This window comes from Hoplias malabaricus, chromosome 9, assembly GCF_029633855.1.
Source record: "Hoplias malabaricus isolate fHopMal1 chromosome 9, fHopMal1.hap1, whole genome shotgun sequence".
In the NCBI taxonomy this organism is placed as follows: Eukaryota; Metazoa; Chordata; class Actinopteri; order Characiformes; family Erythrinidae; genus Hoplias; species Hoplias malabaricus.
Genome location: NC_089808.1, coordinates 12,237,691 through 12,261,067, shown reverse-complemented (window position 1 = coordinate 12,261,067; position 23,377 = coordinate 12,237,691). Strand labels below are relative to the sequence as shown.

General features: G+C 38.2%; 1 protein-coding gene across 1 annotated transcript in view; it reads left to right on the top strand.

The window, feature by feature from the left end:
* esyt2b (extended synaptotagmin-like protein 2b) overlaps positions 1-21,099 on the top strand; it is a 57,458-nt gene extending 36,359 nt beyond the window's left edge. The window contains exons 8-23 of the mRNA XM_066681370.1: positions 2,330-2,450; positions 2,563-2,739; positions 3,685-3,767; positions 4,487-4,535; positions 6,185-6,274; positions 6,639-6,719; positions 8,960-9,019; positions 11,217-11,291; positions 11,913-11,999; positions 12,599-12,748; positions 13,812-14,176; positions 17,639-17,737; positions 17,985-18,116; positions 19,350-19,455; positions 19,535-19,584; positions 20,779-21,099. Of these exons, the coding sequence (XP_066537467.1) occupies positions 2,330-2,450; positions 2,563-2,739; positions 3,685-3,767; positions 4,487-4,535; positions 6,185-6,274; positions 6,639-6,719; positions 8,960-9,019; positions 11,217-11,291; positions 11,913-11,999; positions 12,599-12,748; positions 13,812-14,176; positions 17,639-17,737; positions 17,985-18,116; positions 19,350-19,455; positions 19,535-19,584; positions 20,779-20,818 (1,765 nt within the window). The 3' untranslated portion in view covers positions 20,819-21,099. The remainder of the gene's footprint in view (positions 1-2,329; positions 2,451-2,562; positions 2,740-3,684; positions 3,768-4,486; positions 4,536-6,184; positions 6,275-6,638; positions 6,720-8,959; positions 9,020-11,216; positions 11,292-11,912; positions 12,000-12,598; positions 12,749-13,811; positions 14,177-17,638; positions 17,738-17,984; positions 18,117-19,349; positions 19,456-19,534; positions 19,585-20,778) is intronic.
* Positions 21,100-23,377: the final 2,278 nt, after the last annotated feature.

Below are 23,377 nucleotides of genomic sequence, written 5' to 3'. Positions count from 1 at the left end.
CACACTCATATAACAAACAAGGATCATCATATCTTTTTGCAGCCTTAAGCTTTATGCATTTTATCATTAATCTACCCATACAACAGATATGTCCTTTTTTTCTGCAGACAACAGAGACAGACTAACTATGAAATGGCACATATTTCAAATTTATATTAATATCTGGAATACTTACATACCTACATACATAGGGATCTTTTTTCTTAGATAGGGTCTTAAAAGGTTTTATCTTTAAAATAAATTCTCAGCAGGAGATCCTGAATGTCCCAATGGTTTGAGCATTGGCCCTGTCATTGGAAGCTTGCCAATTCAATCCCCAGCGACACCTCAGACATCCAAGGCCGGGAGTCCTGAGATAGCACAATTGGCCTTGCTTGCTCTGGCGGGGTGGGATGGAACCCTCCCTTTTCACTTCACACAGCACAGTGCCAGCCAACACAAGCATTTGTCAGCTGATGTGACAGACCTGGGTAGATGGCACATAGGGCTGTCTAGTGATGGAGTATATTATTGGCAGGGCAAAAAGAGGAGGTGGCTGACATGATGGTGCCTCAGAGGGACACGTGCTTGTCCTCACCCTCTTTACTGTTGGTAGCATCATGTGTAATGAGGGAGTTTAGTTCATGGGGTAGAAGCATGGATGACTGTTTGGGTGAAAATTAGGCAAAAAACAGGGTTTGTGTATATATATATATATATATATATATATATATATATATATATATATATAATGTGTGTGTGTGTGTGTATATATATATATATATATATACTAAGCAGAGATAAAACTTCTGAGCTTTTTCTGCAGACCTTATAGCTCCACCCCATTACCCCTGTACTCCCCTGAGAAGCACTTACTTTATATAAAGGTCCAGTGTGTGCTGAGAATTCCTTCCATGCCCTTTGTACTCCATTAGTGAGAGATTTTCACCCTCTGTCTTTTATTTTTTCTTTCTCTCTCTCCCTCTCTCCCCCCGACCTCATTCATGAATGAAGGTCATAGGAGGTTTTACTGTGACAGTGAGTCATTTAAGGTCTCCAGGTAAAAAAGAAGTACTGTAGTGTCACTGAGGTGGTCCTCTCAAGGGTGTACCTTAAGTACCTCTAGTCATAATTGTGCTATATGCTAATATAATGCACATATATTAAATCCTTCCTCCATAAACCACATCTTTTAAAATTTATATTAGACATGCGCATGTTCCTCATGGGAAATTGAATGCAGTAACATTTATAAGCTATACCAGTCTACTTTGAGCCTATTGTCGTATATATATTTACACAATTTTACACTAATTAATTGATTAACTAAACGTATCTGTTCCATACCTTTTTCTGCAGGATGTTAAAGAGCTGGCATATGAGAGGCCGTTATCTTTTTAGAACTGTCTCTAATTCAGCTATCATCTTTGTAGTGACAAATGGGCTTGGAGGAGGAGGGAGGCCATTCTACCTGCATAGATAGGGAAAGGCGTCAGATGTCTGATCATTCTGATCAGAATGGTTTCTTCTTCTGAGGCTTTGTTCTGCTAAAGCTGGTTGATGATTAAACTAGTTTCAAACAAACATACATGCAAAGGCAATATCATTTGAAAGTAACATTAGGTGTACAAATAAGTTTAAATTTGTTTTTTTGTGTAAACATAATTAAAATAGTAATTTTATTCAACAAAACCTACAAATTAAGGAGAATTAGAATAAAAAAGCAAGAGAGAAGGATTATGCATTACACAAAAACACCTTAAAACTTGGTAGTAAAACTAAAATATTTCACACCTCTATAAAGTGGTCTGACTGATTTTGATTAATTGCAACCTGAGTTATACATTTCCCAGGAGCAATTCAGTGGAAAATTGTTTTTTTAAGTTTTGTTTGAAGAAAAAGGAACATACAGCAATGGCTATTTCCATCAGGATCAAGCCAGGTATGTTCCTGTGTACACACCTCAGCCATAAGTCACACACGTGACTCTTGTGTTAAATATTTCCAAAGGCTTATATATTGTTTACGTTTTACAATTTACATTACAACTAATACATTTTATTGCATATTGGACAGGTGTCTAAAGTGGGTTCAAAATAAAGTAGCTCAACAAGCTACAAAGTTTTGCAAGGACTCTGTAAAACTTTATAATCACAACCAAAACTTTGAACTTGTTCGTGGGTGGAACATTGGTAGGACTAAATCACTGCTGTCACCACTACAGACTATCATGGACTGACTCATTTATACAGAAATATGCAATTATGAGCTTGAACCCTTGACAAGGTTTGGAAACCATTTTGGCAAATTGTGTGTGTGTGTGTGTGTGTGTGTTGTTGTTTCTTCTCAGTGGATTCTCTGACAGTCTGATTCAGGACATTATCTACAACTACCTGGTACTACCAAACAGAATCACAATACCACTAGTTGGTGATGTGGAGCTCTCACAACTTCGCTTCCCCATGCCTAAGGTAAACACACACACATATACACATACAAACAGGTTTGTCTTTGTCAGAATACACACGCACAGTCTATTTTCACACTATACTAAGAGTGTATTCAGTTTATCTGTATTGTCAGGGGGTGTTGAGGATTCACTTTCTGGAGGCTCAGGACCTGGAGGGAAAGGACAAGTACCTGGGTGGTCTGATTAAAGGCAAATCTGACCCATATGGAGTCATGCATGTGGCCAATCAGCTCTTCCAAAGCAAAACCATCAAAGAGTGTCTGAACCCAAAGTGGAACGAGGTGTTTGAGGTGGGTTTATACACCACAGCTTATAAATAAACAGGTGACAGATCCATACTCTGTGACAGATCCATTCTATTCAACTTAATACAAAATGAATCTTTACATTTTCTCAGAAACTATTGAAATATAGAGGGCAATATTAATTTCAAATGAGCTAGCTCTTAGTCACATAGCTCTTATTAAGCTACATATATTACTTAGCAAAATGTTTAAATTGCTTTTTTTAACTAATAACTCACTGTGCTTTTACTTTTCATGCAGTACATTTAAAAACATGCTATTATATGCTTTCTCTCATGTAGAAATGTATAAGGGTTTTTAATGTGTAATGATTTAGCAAGGGGATTTATGCCGGACATGAACTCAGTGCTGTTTTCTTTTATGACTTGGCCACAAGCCAGAAGTTTCAAAGCTATAAGCTTGGACCTTCTCGCCATGGTTGCTGGAGTTGATAGTTGTCTCATTGCAGGTGGTGGAGTTGATTAGCCACAAACTGGGGACTTTTTTCACCGCAGTGGAGTGGGACTCTCACCACAGTTGCAGAGCTACATCACAGTTGCAAGAATTTATTCCTCCCAGATGGCTGGGGAACAGTGCATCTTTTTTATCTGTAAATTTATAGTTGTGCTACTCCATAAAAATTCCATGTCACATTTTGTCTGGCATTCTACTGAAGAATGTGGGCAGAGGATGGCCAAGTCCGCTCAACAGTACATTTTTTCTTGTTTTTCCTTTTGAGAATTCTCAAGGACTATCCTCAGGAGTCAGCTTCTCAGTTGAACAGTCATAAGCAATGTGTCAAATGAAATAAATAATACACAAACAAAAACAAACAAACCAACAAAAACGGTGTCCAGTTACTTTAGGAGTATATTTAGAAACAGATTATATATCAATCTTTTATATTTTCTGTTAGTGTAATTTATTGATAATCTTTGTGTGTGTGTTCAGGCGATGGTGTATGAGCCCTCTGGTCAGCACTTGGAGATTGAATTGTTTGATGAAGATCCAGACAAAGACGATTTCTTGGGCAGGTACCAGTTAGTCTCTGTTTCGAGTTAAATGCATGATACATTTTAAAAGTGCTGGAACGCTTGTTTTTCCAAAATATATTTCTTTTTATGCTGTTTTAATGGTGTTTTACAATTGTGCTCCAAAATATCCAGTAATCCTCTGGTTTGATAGTTTGAACTGCAAAGTCATATTGTGATTTTTATATGATTTTCAAATTTATTTGACCATCTTCTGTGAATAGTGGACACTTTTTTCCATATCACTGTAGACCTTTGCATATGACTTTCAGCAGCAATCTCAAAAGCGTGTGTTGTGGTTTAGGCTTTGAAACCCTACTAATATCTTTGGACAGTTACCAGTGCCCACACCAATACCTATGCATCACATTCAATGTATGATATGTCTACAACAGTTTACAACTTTTCTTGATTATATCTTCATTCAGATGTTATTTTTCTATTCTTTCGTCTTCTATTCTTTTCTATTTTTTTCTATTCTATATATATGATGGAACCAAACATCATTCTTAATGTGATGATGGAACTTAATCGAACAAGACATTTTTATTTTATTTATCATGACATTTTCACACGCTGTAAATCTGAAATACAAGGTTTTAGAATGCTAGCTGGTGTACATAACTTGTGTTTAAATATTTTGTCCAAATTAAGGAGCAGTTATTTTTATAATATAGTCTAATGTTATGTGGCTTTAATGATTATTTGGATTTTTTTGGCAGTCTAATGATTGACCTAACAGAGCTTCATAAGGAGCAGAAGGTTGACGAGGTAAGCCTAACAACTTCTGAGATTCACTCTCTAATTTACTTCCCTAGCAACTGTTACTAAGGCTTCCAGCTGGACCCCCACCCACTTTTCAGGGAAGCCTTCAGATGTTATTTCTCTGTCAGACTCAGAAGTGCTACACTTATTAAGAGAATATCTGAATAATTCACTGATGTGGATGAATTTGTTGGTACCCACACAGAACACTGAAACAATGCTTACAATCCTAACACTTTTGCAATTAAAACAATTATCCCATGTATGCCTTTTTGTCAAAGACTACAGAAAAGGAAATGTGAAACGGTGTGAAGTTATTGCTAGATCTATAAAGGTTTTCTTAAATGGCCTAGAGGGGTTTGCTTGTAGCCTTATAAACTAATTGTTTTCCTTAGTTTTATACCACACTTTATCTTCAAATTCAAATCTGCCATTCAGTGTGTTTAAGTTTAGAAAATAGTCACTATTTTGTATGTTATCATTAGTTGCACCACACTGAACTGGGACCAGACATAAAAGGCAAAGTAGGGAGTTATGTGGGGAGATTCGTTTTCCTCTGACTTCAGTTTTAAATATTACTGAGATGTTTAAGGTGTGTGGGACTGTAGCCAACCTCCCTAGATGCTGAACTAGAAGGGAAAATCAACCTCAGATTTAACAGAAGCATTCTCCATCACTTTTTGTGTGACTATGGGCTTCCGTGGAAAAAGACCTAAGAGGATTCCACTGTTGAAGGAAAAACATAAAAAAACTAGACTGGGGTTTGTATATGTGTATATTAAGAAAGAACTATGCTTCTGAGAGAATGCCCTTTGGGCAGAAAGTACAGAACTGGAGCTTTTTGGCAAGTCACATCAGCTATTTGTCCACAGATGATAGAAATGTGTCTTTCAAGTAAAAGAACATCAAACCTACTGTGAAACTTGGAGAAGGCACAGTTATATTTTCTGGCCTATATTGCTGCATCTGGGATCAAAACTGTGAAAACATTTTTAAATGAAACCTATTGCTCAGTAACAGAAAGCTTGGTCTCAGACACAGTTCCAGTGTCTTCCAGTAGAGTAATGACCCAAAATGCACATCTAAAATCACCGGAGAATGGCTAAGAACACGTGGCATAGATTCCTCAGAAAGAGTAGGTCAAACCTCCTGTTCTCAGGTTCAGAAGTCTCAATGAGAGCTACAGGAATTCCTTGTTTGGAGTGATTACCTCTAAAGGTTGTCTAACAAAATATTAGGCTTACGGTCCCATTATTTTCCTTTGTTTTATTATTTAACATAGCATTTTTTTTCATGCAAGAATACCGACACTCATGTTGGAACACAGCAGAAATTATAAATCTATTACATTGCATTTTCCTCACAAAATTTGTAGACTTTCATGTATTTAGATTCTATTACTTTGCAAGAATGGTTACATACAGAAATATATGGTTACATAGTGTTTGCATATAACACTGTGCAAAACAAAAAGGTGTTACATATTTATTTCCACAATCATTTTTAATCATATCTTGTCGGGCATTGGTGTATCAGCATCTACTACTTATTGTGCTATTTTTATATATGCTTTTTGGATGTTTAAACTTACTGTTTTGCAAGAAAACCATGCGTGTATGTCTAAGGCTGGTCGTGTGTAATGTGGGCTATTGCAGTGGTTTGATTTGGAGGAAGTCTCCAGTGGGAAACTGCATCTGCGACTGGAGTGGCTCTCTCTGCAGACAGATGCTGAGAAATTGGATCAGGTACACACAGACACACACATACATGCACAAACAAATACACAAATACACAGAATACATACAAGTAGGGTTGTGGGGAATAAAATTAAGCCTGTATGTTATTGTGTATGCAGTTATGAGCTCATAACAGATGTGAGCACTAAAATGATGTTGAATTTAAAGGTCAGTCAAACCATGATAAACGAATCCTGCATATTTAACCTTTTGCTTGACAGGCTGGTCGCTGATCTGTTTTTTAATCACATTCTGTTGAAGGTTACACTGACCATCTTTCTCTCTCTCTCTCTCTCTCTCTCTCTCTCTCTCTCTCTCTCTCTCTCTCTGTTTCTTGCTCAATCTTGCTCTCTCCAACACATCTTCCTCTTAGGCTCTGAGATGTATTAGAACTAATGAGAGTCTGTCCTCTGCCCTGTTGGTTGTTTATCTGGACTCTGCCAGGAACCTTCCAGTAAGAATAATCTTCATGATCACATTGTGCCATTCCCAAAGGAGAAATGTTTTTTTTATATACATATTGACAGTGTCTGTTGTCTCATTTTAAGTCAGAACTCTCTGTCCCACTTTGCCTTCATAAAATTCATAGTCACTAAGTGATTTTGTCACTGTCAAGTCATAATATTGGCAATATTCATCACACACCCTACTGTTATCATGAATACTGCCCTGTGGAGTGATTCTGCTATGCTGCCTCCACATTCAACATTATGAAGCACAACAAACTAACAAATCAAGTTTATAAATAATTTTTATAAATACATTTTCCCCTCTTACTGCTGAAGTATTCATCTAAGACAGTGACGTCTGAGGCTGTGTCTAAAAGCCTGGGTCGCAACCAACAAAGGATACAATTAAAAGTGGCCCAAATATGATTAGATAACCAAATCAATTTTTTTTCTTTTTATTTGCTGTTTTTTTTTTATTCTGCTCTTCACACTGTCTATGTAATGTGACCTATATATGATAACAGCCTAAACAGATAATGTTCCTAAACTGACCCGCACATGCAAAAGGACAGTGCTTTAGGCTCTAACCGGAAGGAAATATCATTGTATTGCATACAAAGCACTTTTGAAATGAAGGAATGGTACTGGAATGGTGTTTTACTGTATCACAAAAAGACCCTTTTCTTTATTCCAATGAGCTCTATGATAAAAACATGATTTAAGCATGAGCATCGACATGAGTTAAAAATTTCCTTGATCCACGTTTATGCAGATTCATACCGAAATGAACAATATAAAATAACTAAGACAGAAGCTCTTGTGTATGTTTTAATACTAATTCCCTTTGAATTCCTCTGAAGAGTGTTTTCGAAGGCAGTTTCGGCTGTGGGAACTTGAGAGAGAGGAGGGCATCTGGTCTGGTTTTTAGTGCAAACTCTTCTCTCTGTAGAACTTTATTTGTGAGTCTGACCACTTCCTGCATCTAGATGTTGTAGTGCTAGTGCTAGCCATTCAGTTAACAGTTTTGTCCTAACCAAGTCAGAGTTTGGTGGTGAGGTTAAGGGCATGTGAATGGTGTCAGAAATTGTCTGAGCACGTCTACTACTGATAGTCGTCATTTTAATTTATTTAAACCTCATTTCCAGAAAGGTTTGGACATTTTTTTAATTCTGGGGTGGCATATGTTGGGATTTTAGAGAGACATACAATGCCATCAAGACAAAAAAGTATTTTGGGAAGTCTGTGGTTATTTCAGCAATGTGACGCCTCATTCTGCACATGCTGGAGACTGTGCTTCATAGACTGTGAGCATATTTGACTGCCAGCCTGAGGTCCAGATCAGACAAAAACAACCACAAGTTTTAGAGCAGTTGAAAATCTTTCATCCATTCATTCATTATCTGTAAACACTTATCCAGTTCAGGATCGTGGTGGGTCCAGAGCCTACCTGGAATCATTGGGCGCAAGGTGGGAATACACCCTGGAGGAGGCGCCAGTCCTTCACAGGGTAACACACACACTCACATTCACTCACACCTATGGAAACTTTTTTTTGAGTCGCCAATCCACTTACCAACGTGTGTTTTTGGACTGTCGAAGGAAACCGGAGCACCCGGAGGAAACCCACGCAAACACGGGGAGAACACACCAAACTCCTCACAGAGGGTCACCCAAAAGCAGGAATTGAACTCACAACCTCCAGGTCTCTGGAGCTGTCTGACTGCGACACTACCTGCTGCACCACCGTGCTGCCCCTGGTTGAAAGTCTTGTATAAAGCAAAACTCCAGATCACCAAATGAATGACAAATGCACTCAAAAAAGGGAATTTGTGATAACACATATCATTTAAAATAAAGGTTCAAGATAATAATAATAAAAAAAGCATAGAATATTGATTTTATTGCATTGCAAAATATATTCCAGCCTTTATGGAAATTAGGTTGTATATTAATAAATAAAATGTCAGTATGTCTATTAAGTAGTAAGTCAAAGTTGTTAGAACTTTTAGCCTCATAAAAGATTTTTATAATATGAAAATTCCAGGTGTGATTTCCTTTTTGTTCAAAATTATTATGGGTCAAATGATGGAAATATTATTTCCTTCTCCTGTAAATGACTGTTTGGAAGACTGTTTGTTTTGTTTTCTCCCCCAGAGTCATATGTGAACTAATCTCCTGCCTCTAATCTCATTCCCTTTTATTAATAATCCTGTTTTATTTTCTCCCTCACTCATCTTCCTCCAAGAGTGAGCAGCTTGAGTTTAACCCTGATGCTCCAAGAATGCCATACAGAGGTTTACTGAAGGTACTGAACAGCATGTTGGATAACCACTAGTTCCAAACTACAAAGGCTGCCATATTCAGTCTGGACCATGCGCACACTTCACTGCTCAGTTATGTGACCCTTCACTGCTGATTCAGAATATCTGTAGAAAGCATATTAACACTGGCTGCCCTCATTGTGCTCTATTGTTTGTTTTTAGGTTTGTTTCATCCTTGGCTGGTTGTTATTGATGTTGTATTGATTTTGTAGGACCAACCCGATGTGAAACATATTGTCAAGATTGTTTTAAGGAGCTTAAATATATGATTAGTACAAAAGCTTAAGAATATCTTATATTTATATTGCCCTTTTCTAGACATTCACATAAACATATGAGCATTTCCTTGATCATTTTTGCTGACCTTGGTGTTGCCCAGTGAGTTTACTTGGGTGTTTTGTTTACATAAGAATGAATATCATCAATATCACAGACAGACCCTCTGTTTTTCTCTCTGGTTTTTCTCTGTTGTCTCTCTTCTGAGGTCATTGTCTTGATTTCTTTGAAAATAGTGGTTTTATTTTATACTTATATATAATATATATTTTATAAAATATATTATATATTTTATACTGTTTTACTTATTGGGTATGTTTAATATTCCATAATAGGCCCATTTGCACTTTAAAAGGGTGTAATTGCATTGTTATGCTGTTTTATTAGCATTATCAGTGGCATTAAATGGTCTTGTAACAATAATATGTTTTACTAGTAGTATTTTTACCATTATTTCTGGAACACTATATCGACCAAAAATGGCTATTGTGACAGGCCTATATACCACATTCTCCTGCATCCAATCAGCTTTAGGTTGCTCACCACACATCTGCTGTTTGGTAGAGAGGAGACAAGGCAAGGAAGGAACACTGGACTGGGTGCCAATGCATCTCAGTCACTCACACACATTTACCTCACTTTCACACACACATCCACATTCAGTCTACTTACCATACCAATATGCGTTTTTGGATTGTGCGAAAGAACAGGAGCACACAGACATGGGAAGAACCCTCAAAGACAGCATCCCTAGGCAGGGATTGGATTTAGGACCCCAAACCCAGGAGCTGTGATGCAGAACTGCTAATTTAGTAGAAACCACATAAGTGTAAGATTTTTCTAGAAACTGTAGAACAGAAAAAAACCCATCCCATCCTCTATATGCAGCCCTCCTCTATGAAGAACCCAAAAATCATGAATGTGCATTGGGTCAAAATAATGCCTAGGCCTTTATATTTTGTGACTATCATCTACCTTTTATTTGTTATTTTGTTTTCACTTGTTCACTTTTAATTAAGTTGTCACATCAGCCTCCTGCTAAAAATAAACAGACGTAGTTGGCACTTGTGTCTGCAGCATGTCATGTCAAATATCTACACACACGACATGTACTCTCTGAGATACGCGTTGAAGTTTACCTTCTGTTTGTTCAAATTCAGTGTGGTGTGATTTATCACAAATCAGCACACCAACAAAATACAATGACAAAAATGAAAAGGAATTAGTGACAAATTAGATGTTACATATTTAGTAACAAATTAGTGACATATTAGATGAACAAATATGCTTTAAAGCATTTTTTGTGTAACGTATAACTGAAATCCATAATTCAAGAATATTCTCACTCATCATTTTATGGTGATGGTTGTGTAGTATTAAAAATGACAATTGCCGTTTTAATAAACAAAACAAAACACTAAAATTTAAGTTTGAAAATAGCAAATGAAGAATAACTTATACATCACTGCATTCCTTATAAAGTCTTTTAAGGAAAAATGCTGCAACAACGTGCAACGATTTGTTCTGTTCTTGGATTTTGAACATTTAAAGACGGTGATTTCTATGTTAGCGATGTAGCTAACAGATGTATTTGAATGTAAAGTATTAAAACAGATATGGGAGATGTTATTGTGCTTCTTTAAATACTCTGTGAGGCTGTGAAAATGATCATAATGCAGAGGAGCTTCTGGGAAATGAATTTCCCATTAACATCCAGCACGTCTCAACATGACCAGACCTGCCTGTTCATGCTCACTGCAGTGTGTGCGTGCGAGTGTGTGTGCTGTGTTTTTTCACAGCTACTTTAACTTTCATTTCAGTTTTTTTCAGTTGCATGTAATGCTGACAGTAATATTCTAAGAACTGCAGTAATCTGTGGATAAATAGTGATCTGTTGTTTTGCAGTCTGGCAGGAAATTGAACAGCGACCCCAGTCCATATGTTCAACTAACACTTGCACAAAAGACTTATGAGAGCAAGGTGAGGAAACTAAACATGTCTATTTATGGATTATTTTTCTCAATGAGTCATTTTCTCCAGTGGTTCTTCTTCAAGTTATTAAAGAGTCATTAAAATGTGGCTCAGTCTCTAGTGAACGTTCAGCATAGGCATTATTACATCATTGTATATGCCAATGGCATTTAATTAAAATTAATTAAGGTCCAGTTAGAGAAACTTTCCTCAAGCCAAGGTCTGGAACATCATAATGCCATTAAATCATTAAAGCCTAGTTGTTATATCAACATTTTTTGTAACAACAGCTGAATATAAAATCTAATTACAATTACAGTTATAATTCTATATATTTTGATATAAATATATACTCTAAATAAAATGTTCTTTTCTTCTTTCAAGTAAAATTTAAAAATAAAACAATGCTTTTAAAAGAAATGTGTATATTAATTTCTAGCGTCCTGGAAGTGTCAGAGATTCTGCACAAAATGGCCTCCCCCATATGGGCGACCCACTATATAGACCACAAACACATTCATACTGGAACAACATAGCAATTTCTTCACCTCATGTCAATTTATTTATGTTCCTGTCTATCTGTGTGTCTGTTTGCTTATACTTGTTTATTTAATATCAATGTGTTTTTAGGTGCGGTATAAGACATGCGAGCCTCTGTGGGAGGAAGCATTTTCATTCCTGGTTCATAACCCCCGCACTCAGGAACTGCAAGTGGAGGTATGGCATTACAGACTGACATACACACCATATCCATTTGCATAATCCATATATGAAAACTAAGCAATAAAAACTGTCTATTTATGATATGACCATTAACATATTTACTTTTGATTACACATTTAACCTGTAAAAATATACTCCCACTCATGGAACCTATGTCAATTTCACTCCACCCAGTCAGCCTAGTTTCACCCATTTAATATACAGCACATCTGTCCTTGATGAATTGATGTGGAAAGTTGTTTCTGCTGACAGTTTGTTGCATAGTTGTTAGAAACAGTTAAACCTTACAGTTTCTGGGTGTTCAGAAGCAAAGGCATCAAAAGCCTTCCAGAGAATTCACACATTCAGCAGAAGGCTTTTTATTCCCCCAGTCTCTGAGCATTTCAGCCTAACTTAAAGGCTAGCAATGTAGCAACATTATTAACAATTTAAAGCTTTTTTAATTGCAATGGATTAAGATGTATATGGAACACATAAAAGCAAAATGATTTAAAGAGTGTGGCCTCTTGAAGTCTAAGTGTGATTTTTATTTATTTATTATTCTTTTTTTTTAAGTGAATGTGTTCACACACCACTGATTTGAACTGTTTCAGGTGAAGGACAGTAAACACAAGTGCCTGCTGGGTAATTTGCGGGTGCCACTAGTAGGTCTTCTAGCAGATGAGGAAATGACGCTGACTCAGCAGTTTCCCCTCAACAACTCTGGTCCCAGCAGCACACTTAAACTGAAGATGGCCCTCAGGGTTAGTGGAATCAACATAAAGAAATATTATATTTATTATATTTAAATATTGTATTGGCATATAATTGTTTATACAAACCCCATTTCTGGGGCCTTTTGTAAAACACTATAAAACAGGAATCTGTGATTTTTTAAATCTCATTGAAGATTTATTTAACTGTCAAAGTCCATAGAAATAATTGCCAGTGTTTTTAAAAAGTGGAATGATATGTTTGAATGAGATACAGAATGTAGCTTGTTCATGCTTGAAGTTTAACTGGTCTGTAAGATTTCATTCACTGTCTGAATTACCACAACAGTGACCCTGAAATGGATTAAGCGGAAAAAAATAATTAATTCATTCATTCATTGTCTGAAACCGCTTATCCTTACTCCTACTCAGAATCATTGGGCGCAAGGCAGCTACAAACCCTGGAGGGGGCGCCAGTCCTTCACAGGTGGAAAAAATAATGATGATGATGATGAATTACCACAAAACTCATTTGTAATTCTTTTAGTTTTGTAGCACTTTCAGTCTCCCGAATTAGGAGTCAGTTCCACGTTCAATTTCAGTATTACCCACTTATGGAGCAGGAATAGAGCAATATCCTCATATCTTTTCATGCTTTTCAAAGTTTACAGGTCTTTTCGTTGTCCAAACCTCCAGGTGCTCTTTCGTGGCCATGCCTGAGCCAGTGACACACAGAGGGAATGCCTGAACTATTTCGGACCATTTAGTTTGCTTCCCATTTACTTTGCTGAGCCTAATGTGACCTGCGTATTCTATACATTTTTCACTCTTAGTTTGCTTTTGTGTTGCAGACATAAAGTACTATTCAATCAAGTTGGTCAATGTAAATAGTGGAAGTATTTTCATTGTTCTTTGTCTAGAAAATGAACAGATCACAATTTTTAATTGATTTCTTTCTTTCTACAACATATCCCAAATACAAATTGTGGGTTTGTAATTATGAAAATATCATACACAGTACTGTCAGACTGTAAGAAAGTTACTTTAGCTTAGTGGGTAGAACCTGCCTAAAATGCATTGTTCAATGCTTAAGGTCTCATTTGTATGTTCACAGATACTTTGCCTTGAAAAGGAGATCGCGTCATGCCTGCGCTCTTCAGTACAGATCCGACGCACCAGCCAGTGTGTCTCCATGGCAACAAGCACACTTCAGCCCAGCACAAAAAACTCCTTCCCCATAACCACCAGTAACTCAAACACTGTACAGACACAGCTACATACACCTTCCCTGTCCTCTTGCTCCCCTCCCCCTGCTGCTCTCAGTGGTGCCCCCCAGGGGCCAAGAGGTTCAGAGGGGTCTCCTGTGCATCTAACAAGACCACAGCAGAACCACAGAGACTCCACACACAGCCTGGCTTCAGAAACTTCTCTTCCTTCCGCCACACTGGAGCTTCAGCACCGACTCACTGAGATGCAGAAGTGAGTTTACCAGCAATGCTGGGGTTTTCACAGATGTTAGTGTCACTGCTAATAAACAATAATGTGTACCCTCAAAGGTACAACAGTACACTTCAGGTTGAATTATATGTCTTAATGAGGCATTACCATAGGACAACAGACTGCCCTATGACATATAGTGCTCTATTTTGGGGTTCTGCCATTTTTTGGTTGTGTCTAAAAACATACCACATATCTGAAATGGCTCCCTATTCACTATAATACACATTACGGTACAATACACTGCAGTGTTATAGTGAACTGAATTCCAGAGGGTAGTGAATGGTTTTGGACAGTACCTCGTGGGTTTTTACCAAACAGTGCAGTGGTTTATTGGTATCCTCTATCCAGTAGTATACATTTGTCGTCCACTATGTTTTATATACTAATACAAAATGATGGGAACACAAAATACTGCACTATATAGTGAATAGGGCACAATTTTGTAAACAGCATCAGAGACTGGTTCTGGTGAGCTAATGTAATGGCTAACAAACAATTGTGTAACAAACCTGTTTAACTAATTAGTGGTTTCCAGACATTTGCTTCTCACATTGGCATAGACAAATTCTGCACAGATATTTAGGTACAATTCAGTTCACACACTAGATATTGCACAATATATTTTCTATAAAAAGCGTCCATATTAGAAAAGCAGAAAGCAGTGTAGTTGGAAATGGATTATAAAACAGCATTCTTTCAGTGTCAAGATTTACTGAAATCAGATGAAGTCTGGTGGCATTTAAAGTTAGTGGAACTACGTAACATACTCCCATGTTATTATTTATGTTGTCATGGTTACACCATGGTCCATCACTCTGGGTACATAACTAGCACACAGACCTGATCAGGCAGAGGTGAGGTTTTATAGCTTTAAACTCCTTCTGCAGTATATATTTTTTCAGACCTGATTTGGTTTTGAATGTTTATGGATGATGTACACAAATTTGAATGTAGCCTAATGAGTTTTGTCAAAGAACATATGTGCTCTTTGATCTGGGACTCCATATCCAGTCTGCAGTATTGGGGGCAGCATTGTTGCCCCCTTCCTGGACTGGGTCGTGGTGGAAGGGCTTGTGTAGTCTAATGACTTCCAGGGCTATGTCATCGGGAGCTGTTAGCTCCCAGTAGGATCTCTCATGGCGAACAGGTCTGGAGTGAAGATCCAGACAAACATGATCCAAGAAGCATCCCTATGAGTACAATATTTAAAACTAAGCGTACCCTACCCGGGAGAGGGATACCACGACCTACCCTTGGATCCAGGCCTGGGAGCACCTGGCAGCTGGGCAGCCCACGTTACTCAGCCGGGCTCAGCCTGAAAAGACACCATGGGAGGATCATCAGCCGCAAGATACAGAGTAAGGGTGCAATGCAATGCACAGAGTGGGGTGGAAGGGGCCTCGCGTCATGAAGCTTGGCAGCAGAGACTGGTTCTTGGCATGTGGAACGTAACCTCATTGGGGGGAAGGAGCCGGAGCTGGTGCGGGAGGTTGGGAGATATCAGCTAGATGTAGTTGGGTTCACCTCTACCCACAGTGTGTCAATAACTAACACCATGTTCGAACATAAGTTTTCTCATAAGTGTACTTGGTACTTTGTACTGGCCAAAGGTCAGTGATCAAATTTGTGGTCATGTCTTCTGATCTGAGGCCATATGTTTTGGACACTCAGGTAAAGAGAGGGGCTGAGCTTTCAACCGATCACCATCTGGTGGTGTGTTGGATCTGATGGTGGAGAAAGCTGCCAGACAGACCTGGTAAGCCCAAATGTATAGTGAGGGTATGCTGGGAAAAGCTGGCAGCGGACTGGATGGATTTCAACTCTCACCGCCGAAAGAACTTTTCACATGTTCCAGAGGGGGTAGGGGGAACGGAGTCTGAATGGGCCCTGTTCTGTACTTCCATTGTGGAAGAGGCTGCATGTTGCTGAGGTCAAAAGTTTGTTGGTGCCTGTTATGGAGGCAACCCAAGAACTCATTGGTGAACACCAGGGGTGTGGGAAACTCTCAAGCGGAAGAAGGAGGCTTTTTCAAGCTTGGTTGGCTCGGGGAACTCCCGATTCCGCAGATAGGTACTGGCTGGCGAAAAAGTCTGCAGCTGTGGCAAAATCCAGAGCATGGGAGGTGTTTGGAGAGGCCATTGAGAATGACTTTGGAAAACACTTAGACAGCCCAGGAGGGGGAGGGGGGACACTCAGTAAGGATGGTGAAACTCTAAACTCACCTGAGTGTATTGTTGGGCTTTGGAAGAAGCATTTTGAAGAACTCCTAAATCCAAGAGACATGCCTCCTGTGCAGGAGGTAGGGCCAGAAGTGTCTGGGGTGTCAGATGCCATTTCCACTGAGGTCACTGAGATGGTGAAAAGGTTTCGCAGTGGCAAAGCCCCAGGAGTGGATGAGATTCGCCCAGAGTTACTGAAGGCCCTTGATACTGTGGGGTTGTAGTGGATGACACACCTCTACAATATTGCATAGATCTCAGGAACTGTGCCTTTGGATTGGCAAACAGGGGTGGTGAATCCCATTTTTATAAAAGGGGAACTGAGAATGTGTGCCCATTGTCATGTGCCAGTACTTCTCAGCCTCCCTGGGAAAGTCTGTGCCAAGGTGCTGGAATGGAGAATCCATCCGATAGTTGAACCTAATAAGTCAAGCTTCTTCAGTGTGGGCATTGGACTCCGTCAGGGCTGAGCCCTGGCTTCTTCGCACGGAGGCCTCCAGTGTTCACTTGAACAGTTTGCAGCTGAATGTGAAGTGGTCAATATGTGGATCAGCACCTCCAAGTCTGAGGCCATGGTTATCTCCTGGAAACAGATGACATGCTCTCTTCAGGTAGAGGGTGAGAACCTACCCCAACTGAGGGTTGAGGTGGTTCAGGCATGTGGTAAGGATGCCTCCTGGATGCCTCCCACTGAAGGTATACCAGACGTTTCCAACTGGATAGAGGCCTCCAGGGTAGACCCAGGACACGCTGGAGGGATTATATCTCCTGGCTGGGCATCCCCAAGGAGAAGCTGGTGGACGTTGCTGGGGACAGAGGCGTCTGGGTTTCTTCGCTCGCCCTGTTCCCATTGTGACCCTAAAATGGATAAGTTGAAAAATATGATGATGATGATGATGATGATGAGCATTGTTGCCTAATACATTAAACCATTTACTAGATGGTTGTGATGCTGCTGTCGTAAAGGTTATGTACCCACACTTCAGTTCATCAGCCTCTCCTCTTTCCTGGGTTTTCATTAGATAATTGCTTTTCAATTTCTTACTTGATTTTTATATTAAATCTAAACCTTTCTTTGCACATGTTCTGCAGACATCACCAATGCCTATGTTTCCATATGATGTAGAGCCCTAATTGGCAGTTTTTGCAGCAGGGATGTAGCTGTGATATTATTTAGATGTCTCTTTCTCTCTCTCTTTCTCTCCTCCCTCTCTCCCTCCAGTGGTTCAGCTCCATCTTGGTATCCTCTCGGTGAAGTGCAGCTGACCATCAGACACAGTTCTCACAGGAACAAACTTATTGTGGTGGTCCATGCCTGCAGGTCAGTAAAATAAACACTCTCACGCAGCGATGTATCACGGCAAAATCCTTCTTTTCTAAAGTAGTAACATTACAAGAGGAAAACAATTATGTCCAAAAAAGGAAAAATTGAGATAAGGTTTTTAACATTGACAGGAACCATGTAAAGACATAATAAGCAAATATGTGTATACAATATACATATACACTGATATAAAGCGTGAAGGAAGCTTTTTTGTAAATATATATTTAATGGTGTTTCTCGGCAGGAACCTAATTGCACTGGGGAAGGATGGGTCAGACCCCTACATCCGCCTCTACCTGCTTCCAGACAGGAGTCGAAGTGGGCGCAGGAAAACCAGCACAATGAAGAAGACTCTCAATCCCATCTATGACCAATCGTAAGGATAAGCACACAGACACTTATTCACAATGTATACTCCTTACAACTTCATAGGAGAACCCCAAGGGCTTTCCAGGAATTCTGTCATAATTTTTTAAAATATGCCTTTGTTTATCATGTTCATTTGTCCCTCTCGGGACCTTCAGCTCTAAGGTTCATATCTGATTGCACCTGCTATGTACAGTACCAATCAAAAGTTTGGACACATCCTCATTAGTCATTGGTGGAATAGGCAGAGGTGAGTAGAGTAGCCAAAAATTGTACTCAAGTAAGAGCATTGTTACTTTAGCATAACATGACTCAAGTGAAAGTAAAAAGTAGTCACCCAATTAATTACTTGAGTAAGAGTAAAAAGTACTAAGTGGAACAAACAACTCAAGTATTGAGTAACCTCTTTGTTTAATAATCAGCGCAAAAATATAAAACAGCAATGAACAAATTCAGAGCCGGAGAATAGCCCTTGAACAACTAAAACAATAAAAAATGAAATCTTCACAAAAGTAACATAAATTAAATTCAGCCACAGTAACAAAAAAATGGGCTCAATAGGCAGAGATTTTTCAATCATACCCTTCCACAGACATCATAACTAATCATAATAACTCCAGCCGATGCTCCATCAATGAGAAATGGTTATACGTTTACATATCAGGGACTGGGGGAAATACAGAAAACTTCTACATGTGTAAATATCTAGTTTTAATGTCTTCCATATTCATTTACAATGTAGAAAATAATAAAAACCAAAGAAAAAACATTGAATGAGAAGATGTGTCCAAATTTGTGACTGGAACTGTACATTCACAATATGTGGAAAATGTCCTAAAACAAAGGAAACCCTCCCTAAGTGGGTGTGCCCAAACATTTGCCTGGTGCATATGAGCCTAATTTCACCATGTCCTTTGCTAAGAGTTGACTAGATTCCTGACCATTGAAGAACAGGCTGAAAGGTGACAAACAAAGTATGCAGAGTAACAAATGGACTACATATACTGTAATTGCAGAACTGCAAAGTGCAACTGCTGGGTCAGTGGAGCTGACAGAATGGACAGTGAGTGTAGAAAAACGGAGGGGGTCATAATGTTAAGTTTGATCAATATAACGAAGTGGCGTATATTTGTGAATAAATGTCACATAAGCATTTCAGATTAGCATCTCAGGAGAAGCTTTTATAGTGTCTACAAACAATTGTCTAAATAGTGTAAATGATGTTGCTGTGTTGTTTGTGTAGGTTTGAGTTTATTGTGTCAGTGGTTGAGCTGCACAGGAGAACTCTAGATGTAGCCGTGAAGAATGGAGGTGGAATTCTGTCCAAAAATAAAGGACTGCTGGGAAAGGTACACACACACACACAACTAATATTGTCATGCTGCTGCGGTTATATATATTTTACATTAAGCTGTCACTTTGCTGCAGGTCCTTGTTGAATTGACCAGTGAGGACATATGTCGAGGATGGACACAGTGGTATGATATGCCTTTTCTCTCTGTTTCTCACACACAGAAACACACACATCCTTCTATAATCTTGCTCAAATTATCTGGTCTTATTCATTTTAAAGATTTTTTTTATGTAAAACTGACCATTTACCAAATTATGAATTCTTTGAATACTTTGAATTCTTTGTCTCATCTGTTAACCTCTTCAGCTCAGGCAACCTTGGTAAAGAAAATGTAGATAATTCATTATTATCCAAAAATAAATGGTATTGTTTAAAAGGTATACCCTGTTTGTCCAAAAGTTTGTAAACATGCTTTATGATGAGTGAATTCAACTTTAAAGTGCAGCCACTATAGACACTGATGTTTAGTTGTACATATTGTCATTGTCCAATTAAAAACATGTAAAATAACTTTACAGGAGAGGGGGAAAAAACTTCTTAACTTTCAGTGGAAGTGAACATAAACAGATTTAATTCCAAGCAATTATGGAGCAATTCTTTTGGTTCATTCATCATTAAAAGTGATGTTACAGCTTGTACAAACTATAAAAAAGCATGAAATGAAGCTACATATTAACATTAGGTCAATCTGCATACAGTGATAAGCTTGGATTAGAGGGATATAAAGACGCAGCATTAGGCTGTGGAGCAGTGGAACTGAATTGCTTCCATTGCAGCATTAAAAAAAATAAATTAAGTATAATGAGCTTTCAAATTTGTTGCAGCAGTTTGGAGAAGGCCTTTTCCTGTCCTTGCATGACTGTCCCCCAGTGTACAAACTGAGCACAGAGCCCTGACCTCTACACTAATTAGCATATTTAAAATGAACAGCTTGAAAATGTTGTGATCCTGGACTTCACAAATGCGTTCTTGACAAAATGGGCACAATTTCCTACAGATGCACTCCAAATTCTTCCCAGTAAAAAGGCAGATGCCGCTCCAGTTAGGGTCCAGTTTTATAAATTAATGTCCGTTGTTGTCGAATGAGAAGTTCAGTCAGACATGATGGTCTTGTGTCCACATACTTTTAGCCATGTAGTGTACTTATCTCATATGCATAGTAACAAAATACAGACTATCTACAGAAGGTCTGAAAGCTGTAGGAATACATTGAGAATTTTTGGATTATAAACCCTTAAAGTATCTAAGTAGATTTAAAGAGAGAATTTAATTCATTGAATATTTAATATAATTTTCTTTCTTACTGTCTTTCTCTAAGGTATGTTCTGAGTGCAAATGGATCACAAAGGGCAGTTTGAATGTGGTGGAAGGTGTTTAATGGGAGTTTAAATGAAAGTCTGCTGAAGACTAAGAGAGGACCAGATAGGGGCTGTTCTACAGAAGCAGGTCAGCGCTAATGAAACCAGGCTGCTTCTACTGGGACTAGCACACACACACACAGACACACACACACACACACACACACACACACACACACACACACACACACACACAGGATATATATATAAAAGTTGGAAATATATATATATTTCCAACTATTAAACTTTCCAATGACTTTTTTCTAAAGTTCTGCATAATTAAATGGTTTAGATGTAGACACGGATGTAGTCAATGAAAATGGTTGAATGTGAAGTTCTCTTTTCTAGAGGAACTGACCAGTTAAGAATTGTTCACAGTGGTGGTGACAAGGCTGACCAGATATCTGAAGAATGTATTGCCTCTGAAATTTCCTTAGAGACAGTCAATACATTATATGTTTCTGAATGCACTGCCTGATGCCACAGACAGGTTTTGCCAAAGACATATACTTGAATCAATTTGTGGCATTTAGGGTGTTTTTAGATAACATTCAACCCCAACCCCACCATCCCAAAAAAAAAAAAATAAATAAAATCTCAAGAATGTAATGTTACTTTTTTGTTATGATTATTAGTCTGTTATGATAGAAGATATATCTGGTCTGTATATGTAGGTTAAACACCATCACTGTAATAATAATAATAATAATAATAATAATATAAAAATACCAAAAACAAAAATAACCTAACTCTTTACAATGAACAATTTCACACCACACCAGTCTGCATGTTTACATTTCCCCTATTAAATTGCACAGATATTGCAGAATTTTGAAATACCAGTGGGTCTCCCCTTCAAGGATTAGTTTGGTGACTGTTTTAAAATAAAGTTAAGCATATGGACTTGTGAGTCACATCAAAATTATCAAGGCTACCACAGATTACTTAACAAATCAACACAGTTTGAGGTGTGTGTGATGATTTAAATAGGATTTAAGGGTGTTAGCACTATGCTAAACGTTGAGGTAAAAGATTTGATATTTAAAAGCTACATTAGCCTCGTAGCGTCAGTGTAAATCTACTTCAGACACCAAATATGTCTTGGCTGAATGACTACATCTGGAGCTACATTCTGTTTTATTATCTCATAAAATATCAGCCATTGTTATCCACTGTTCCCCCCACATCTTCACTTGTTTACATTCATCACTTATTCATATTATGCTAACGAAATTTTGGACATGCTGCATCAAACAAATAACAGTTAAAAAAAATCACACAAATGTGTGACAAGCAAAAATATCTGCTGCATCCCTGCTGTCCTGTGCCTTGATTTCTTGAGTTTTAAATTTGAGTCCTGTACAGATATGCACTGTTTTTGGAAATATTCTTTGAATTGCAGGGGTTTATATTGCTTTGTGTAAACAGCAAGGCAGATTTCAAGTATTTTTTTAATTTGAATAATTTTTTTATGTAAATCACAGAAATGTAGCATTACTTCTGTAAGGCAGATGTACGACTCATTAATGTATCAGAAACAACTCACCTTAGGGTAATTACATTACCCTAATGGCCACTTTATCAGAAACATCTACATGGTACTTACTCTTCGTGGTCACTCCATCGAAACACCTGCATTGTGTGGTGCATTTGGTGGCTCAAAAATCAAAAAACAAGAGCATCTGTGTGGTCTTGTGCATTGAACACATTGTGCATTGACATCGAGGTGAATCTATGTATGAGTTCCAAATAAAGTGGCCAGTGGGAGTAAATTCTTTGCCAAAAAAATAAAAAAGAAACTTAAAACCCTGTGCTGCAAACATTGTATATATAATTTATTTGTTTTTTTTTTTCTTACTTCTTTGCATCTGCTGTGGATTGGCTTTAATCTTAAATTGCTTGAACTACTTTATTACCTTCTGTGTATCTTGAAATTACTAGTTTTAATGGACATTTTACAGTTGTCAGCAAGAATACTTTATTTTCAAAGTATTTTATTTCTTGTTTCTCATTGTACAGCATAAAAAACCCTAACTCTCTTTCCACATTCAGACTGTAAAATACAGCATTGTACAGATAACAGATTATAAAAATGAAAATAATGTTTGTTTTGAAAAAGGATTTTTATTTATTAAAAACTATTTGGAATGGCTGATGTGGTCTAATTTTTTTGGTATTAAAAATGGCTTAGATGACAATCTGTCATCTCCCATCCAGAGTCGCCACAGGAGATCATCCGTGATCCGCACTGTAATTCTGGCACAGTCTTTACGCCAGATGCCCTTCCTGATGCAACCCTCCCTATTTATCAGGGCTTTGGGATTGGCACTACAATGCGATGCATTCCAGTGGCTAGGTACACACACTCACACCTATGGACACTTTTGAATCGCCAATCCACCTACCAACATGTGTTTTTGGAGCGTGGGAGGAAACCAGAGAACCCAGAGGAAACCCACGCAGACACAGGGAGAACACACCACTCTCCTCACAGACAGTCACCCAGAGGAAACCAACGTGGACACAGGGAGAACACACCAAACTCCTCACAGACAGTCA